This window comes from Anser cygnoides, chromosome 5 (genome assembly GCF_040182565.1).
Source record: "Anser cygnoides isolate HZ-2024a breed goose chromosome 5, Taihu_goose_T2T_genome, whole genome shotgun sequence".
NCBI lineage: Eukaryota > Metazoa > Chordata > Aves > Anseriformes > Anatidae > Anser > Anser cygnoides.
The window spans coordinates 12,612,501-12,618,509 of NC_089877.1; the positions used below are offsets into that span (position 1 = coordinate 12,612,501).

The 6,009-nt window shown below is 59.7% G+C and overlaps 1 protein-coding gene across 3 annotated transcripts in view; it reads right to left on the reverse strand.

The window, feature by feature from the left end:
• Positions 1–2,357, reverse strand: part of LRRC55 (leucine rich repeat containing 55) — a 5,105-nt gene extending 2,748 nt beyond the window's left edge. For all 3 annotated transcript variants that reach the window (XM_048060000.2, XM_048059938.2, XM_048059861.2), the window contains exons 1-3: positions 2,135–2,357; positions 645–1,594; positions 324–559 (exon numbers count right to left, since the gene is read on the reverse strand). In XM_048060000.2, coding sequence (XP_047915957.1) covers positions 324–559; positions 645–1,290 — 882 coding nt within the window. In that variant the 5' untranslated portion in view covers positions 1,291–1,594; positions 2,135–2,357. The remainder of the gene's footprint in view (positions 1–323; positions 560–644; positions 1,595–2,134) is intronic.
• Between the last annotated feature and the right edge of the window lie 3,652 nt (positions 2,358–6,009).

Consider the following 6,009-nt stretch of genomic DNA (forward strand, 5'->3'; position numbering starts at 1 on the left):
GTGCCCCCTGTGCCACCGCCTCCACCGGCCCCAGGAGCTGGGGGGGCTCCAAGCTCCGCTGGGGTTCATGGCAGTGGTGGCGGTCCTGGTGGGGGGGGGACCAGCTGGGGTGAAAATTCTCCATTTCTGGGCAAAAGAAGAGGGGAACCGTCCCCCAGTCTCCCCACGACAGCCAGGCACAGGGGATAGCAGGAGGGGACAAGGACAAGGCACAGTCCGGTGTCCCCACCAGGCGGTGGGGGGCCAGGGTGGGGAGCGGGGGAGGCTAGGGGTGGCTGGGGGCAACGGGGGCGAGCCCCCCGTCCCAGCCTCCCCGGCCATACCTAAACCTCCTCGTCCTCGCTGGCTTTGCTCCAGCGGTGGCAACAGTTGGCCGTGATGCCCAGCAGGAAGTTGGTGGCCACCGAGGCGATGGAGACCACGAAGCCCACGAAGGCGATGAAGAGATAGTCGTCCAGGGTCAGGGTGAGGTGGCAGGCCTTGAAGCTCTCCTCCGTCAGGGAGAAGAGGGGGACCCCTTTCACCTCGAGGGGGGCCTGGCACTTGGCCAGCTGTGAATCTGACAAGGGGAGCGGCGTCAGGGGCCGGGGATGCCATAAACTGGGGGGGTAGGGGGGGACACGGCGGGGAACGGGGCCACCTACCTGAGGCGCAGAGCTGGATGCGGCTCTTCAGCCATTTGAGGAAGGGCTCCATGGCGCAGCCACACACCCAGGGGTTGCCGCCGATCCGCAGGGTGACCAGCCCCGTCAGCCCCTCCAGGGCATCGAGGCTGAGCGCCGACAGCCCCCCGTAGCTGAGGTCCAGCTCCCGCAGCTGCGCCAGCCCCCGGAACGCCTTGGGGTGCACCTTGCACAGCCAGGGGTTGTGGCTGAGGTCGAGGCGCAGCAGCTCGCTAGCCTCCAGGAACATGTCGGCTGTCACCAGGCTGAAGTTGTTGTAGCTCAGGTCCAGGTGGGTCAGGCGCCGGGCCCCGAGGAAGAGCCTGGTGGGCAGGGTCTCCAGCGAGTTGTTGCGGAGGTCGAGGACGCGCAACTGGGCGTAGCAGGCCAGGTAGCCCAGCGGGATGCTGGCGATGCGGTTGTGGGCCAGGCTGAGGTTGCCGGTGTCCAGCGGCAGCTCGGCGGGCACCGAGAAGAGCCGCTGCCCGCTGCAGTCCACCGCCTGCCCGCGACACGTGCACAGCACCGGGCAGCCCGCCCCGGCGCCCGCCGCCGCCACCACCGCCGCTGCTGCCACCACCCAGGGGCCCAGCAGCATGGCGGGCCGGCGGCCAGCCCCCGGGCCCATCTCAGAGCCCAGCAAGTGCCATGCCGCGGGGAACGGGGCGGCCAGTGGGCCTCAGCGCGGGGACAGCCCGCCGGCCGCACTGCAGCGGCATCCTCTGCCCGTCACAGCCTGGTGGGGACCATCCCGGGGCGGGGGGGCACCCCTCCGCTCACACCGAGGGCTGCTGGTGGTGGCCGAGGAAGATTTGGGGAGCAGAGGTGGGCTCCGAGCTAGCCAAGCAATGCTTGGGGTGTCCCGGAGACATTCGGGGGGCCCACCGTGTCCCCCCCCAGCACAGGGCTGGTGTCAGGCCGTTCTCAGCCGCCTGTGGAAAAGAGGGGTGAGAGAAACCCAAGCTAGCAGTAAGCCCTGCCGGGGGGGGGTTGTGGCTCACAGGGTATCCACACCACCCCCGAGCCCCCACCGTGCCTCTGCCGGCAGAGCCTTTAAGCACAAAGAGGGCCCCGACCCCACCGGCTTCGCCTGGCTCATCCTGGCAGGCGGTGGGCAGAGCCAGGGGCGTACCAGCCGTCACCGTCAGCTCTGCCCGCTGCTGGGGACACCCTTCTTGCCTGGCCCCCGCAGAGATAACCTCATCCCCATGCCTGGCCCTCCCTCCGCCACAGCATCCCTTGCCCAGGCGGCCCTGCCGCCTGGCCCGCTCTCGCCCCCCGCCGCCTGGCCATCTTTGCTCCTTCCTCCCTCGCCCCGAGCGCCCGTGCTCTCCCCAGCTCCATCTTTTCCCCACCTCAGCCGTTTTTGCCGTGGAAAATTGCCGCCCCAGCCGCCCCCCCACCCCTTCCCCGCCATGGTTGCCGATTCCTCCGGTGGTGCTGGGGGACGTCGGGGTCCCCAGGATACTCACGCTGCCTGGGGGACAAAGCAGGGCTCAGCTCCCCGGAGCCGCTAGGCCTGGGTGGCCAGGCAGGGGTCCTCGGGTGGCCACCAAGTTGGGCAAGTGGCTTCTGCAGCCGCAGCCAAGGCTGCTGCCGAGCCTGGCAATCGGAGCAGGTCTTTCCCCACCTCCTTCCTCCCCTCCTCCTCCTCGTCCTCCCTTGTCTCTCTCTTTCTCTGTCTCTCGTTTTTTTTTCTTTCTTTTTTTTTTTTTTTTCCTTGAGGGCCAGATACTGACGTTTCGGTGTCTCTTAGCAACTGCCTCCACATCTCTGAGCAACAGGAGAGCGGGATGCGGAGCCGCCAGAGCGATGGAGACAGTGGAGGAGAGCAATGCCCCCGCTCCGGGGACACCCCACCCCGGGGGGACGGAGCGGGATGAGGGGCAGCGGGTGGCATCCCATCACCCACGGGGGGGCTCGGCTGGTCCCCAGCCCACTGGCTGCCCTCATCGCACCCCCCAGCCCCAGGGAGCACCCCCCCGTGGGATGGGGTGAATCAGGGTTTGCCGGGCTCTGAAATCAGAAACCAAATACGTGTCAGCAGGAGGGGAAAACGAGGTGGTCCAGAGCAAGCCAGGAGCGATTGCACCCAACTGAAATGTTGGGTTATTTTTGTTTCTTTTTTTTTTGTTTGTTTGTTTGCAGACCTGGAAAAGACCTCGAGTCGCAGCTGATTGTTTTTGCTCCGCGTGAAGCAATAATTTCTGGTTCTCCGCTCATTTCATACGGGGAGGGGGCAAAGCCATCTTTAGTGCGCCTGGCGACATCCCCCACAACCCCCCCACCCCTTGCAGCTGGCTTCTTTAAATGCAAATGAACCTTTTGGAACAAAAGGATGCTCTGGAAACATTGCGATAACGCAGGCATGACATTTGGGAAAGGAGGCACTTTCAAAACCGAGCCTGCCTGTATTTCCTTCCCTTTCTTTTCCAGCTTTCTCCCGCTGTTTTCGTGGAGTTGCCTCCATCCCAGCTGAAAATGCCAGCCTGATCGACCCAATTTTTCCCTATTTTGGCCTGGTGGCATCGCCCAGACGGCGGGGGCTGTTTGTTCCCCGTGGGACAGATCCTCCTAGCCACGGCAGCCCGCAGCCAGACGGCACACGGCCGTGGCTGCCTCTCCCCGGGGTGGGTATTAATTGGCTCTGCTCGTAGCCCAGGGTCCCAGCGGGCTTCAAGAGGAGCTCCAGGAACCAAATACACCCAGACGTCCCTGGAGCCAGATGCAGCTCAGCCAGACACGTAATTAGAGATAAGACCCATGCCTGGCTGCAAATCTCTTCCAGAGGATCTATTAGTACACCATTTATGGCTGCATTTGCAGCAAATAAATGAGCAAATAAGCCCGACCAGGGCTCATTTCTAATGGCCCTCAAGGCCAAGCGTCAGAGCTTGGCTCATGGCCCCCCTCACCAACCATCTCCCTCCCCAGATGAAGGGGTGTTGGCAGCCCAGCAGCCTGCTGGGGATGTCACGAAGCTGCTGTGGGCCACCGAGATGGTTATGAGCACCCCTGAAGGAGATGCAATCTGCTCTCCTGGAGCTGGGGGTTGATGTGGTCACCTCCTCCCTCTCCTCTGGGACTAGGAAACACCTAGGGCTGCCCTCCTGCTCTTTACCAGGTCACCCATCGGTGGGTGCCCCTGCGATGTCCAGCCCCATAAAAAGAGCATTTCTGGTACAAAACCACAAGCAGAGGAGTGCTGACTTTTCGGATGACTGCTCCAGATGATGGTTTTCTCCCTTCCTATATTTTTTTGGGAGGCAACAGCAGTAAGGGAGCAGTTTGGGCTGCCCCATGCATCCAGCTCTGCACAGCCACTGGCCGGGCTCACCCCAATCCCTTAGACGGGGACTGTCCCCTGGCTTTGGACAGCCCAGCTCAGTAAATTTGCCTTATATTCAGACTGGGCTTTATCTCTCTCATGGGAACCACCGAATATCAGCTCCCTCACTGCTCACAGGACGTGCCCAGCTCTTGTGCTGCGGGTATTTAAGTAATAAAATCAGCATGGAGTAGAACTGACTTCCAGTTTCCTCGGCACCATTCTCGATATACCAGACCGATCCTTAATTATTATTTTTTAACTACTCTGCAGCCATTAATGTGCTTACACTAAGTCAACCCGGCCTGAGTGCCGTCACTGTAGGACTGGTAAGGCTCAGGAAGATCGGAGCTTGCCAGGATCCTGGCAGCAGCACTTACAAAGGGCTTTATTTGACTTTGTTTTGGGTCTCTTTCCATCCAAGATACATTTTTAGTTTGGCTGACACTCTTTGTAATTACCAGCTGGTGGCAGAGAGCCAAAACCCAAATCTGCTTTCTGAGCCGAACGCAGCACATTCGTGCCAAGGTAGGATTTTACAACTTCCAAACGCTTTGTAATCGGTTAAGCAGGTTTCGCTCTCGTGGGATTTGTCTTCGTGCTGCAAAGGACGTGGCTTCTGTAAGGATGTGTATGGTTTTCCTTCATGGGCTGTCCTTACCTACTTCCTTCCCATGCTGACAAAACAGCACGGCTATTGCTCATTGCCGGGAGCGTGCAAATTGCTCAGAGGAGATTGCAGCCTGGGTTTAGCCCGAATTTCAGCCCCCCGGGGCTGCTCCTCACCCTGCCCCACCACCTGGCAGCAACTGGGCAGATCCTGCTGCACCACAGATCTGTCACCCTGAGGCTACCTGGGCTTTTGAAGCTTCTTTTTGTTTGACCAAAACCTTTGATGTGAGCAAAGGCCATCCTAACAGCACCTCCACCTGGCCCAGCCTCGGCTGTTTTGGTCCCACAGGGGCTGAAGCAGCCTTGCTGGCTGTGATCTTGATGGGCTTCTGGTGGGGACAGGACTTTTTTTTTTTTTTAATGGGATGTGTTTTCACAAGGAGGCCTACAGGGCATGTGGGGGGCCCCATGGTGCAGCCAACCAAGACCCCTTTCTCTTCCAGCCCTGGGGTCTGCTCCTCTGCTGGGGGGGCACCTGTGGGGCTCGCCTCATGGTCCACAGGTGCATAAGGTGGCCTCTCACCATTTCAGATTACCGGAATACTTACAAAAAAAACCACAAAACAAACAGGTATGTCATGCTTACAGATGGATAAAGGACCAAAACACCCAGGTCGGTGATGGAGTGAACCTGAACACCAGGTCCTCAAAGCTGGTGACTGCCAACAAGCACCACAATGAAGAGCAACGGGAGGACAAGGTTGTGGCCATGGGAATGGAGGTACGCGGAGATCCCAAAGGAGCAAAACAGCTACTCCACTGCTGCTGTGCCTCTTCAAGACCAGCCCAGATGGCTGTACCCACATAGTCGTCATGTTCCTGGGAGCTGTGGGCCTGGGCAAGATGATGACAGCCAGAAAGACCATACTGGACTGGGTGTCAGGCAAGGTGTTTGTGGAGTTTGGCCGTGTCTTCTACATCTACTGCTGGGAGAGCAACCTCCTGACCAGCAGGACAGGTTTGGCCAACCTCATTGCCAAGATGCTGGGGCAGCTGGAGAGGCCTGGAGAGGCTCCTGTTGGCGACTGGTGGCTTTTATGAACTCTGCTTTTCCTTCAGCTGACCCCGGGCTGAGCCATGCTCCCAGTCCCAGGAGCAGTGGAAATCACCCCGAGCAGCCTCTTCCTCTTCCACACTTTTGCCCAAGTTCCTCTTTGGGCTCTTAAATGAGGAATGCAGAAAGGAGCTGGAGGAGATGGGGTGTAAAATTTCACCCAAGATTACACAGGAACTATTAGCGTGGCTTCAAAACAGCTGAGAAATGGCCTTAGCTCTTCTGATGCAGCAGTTTGTGAGCTGGAGGTCTGCCACTGCTTGTACGAGAGCCAGGACAAGCACTTTGTGGCA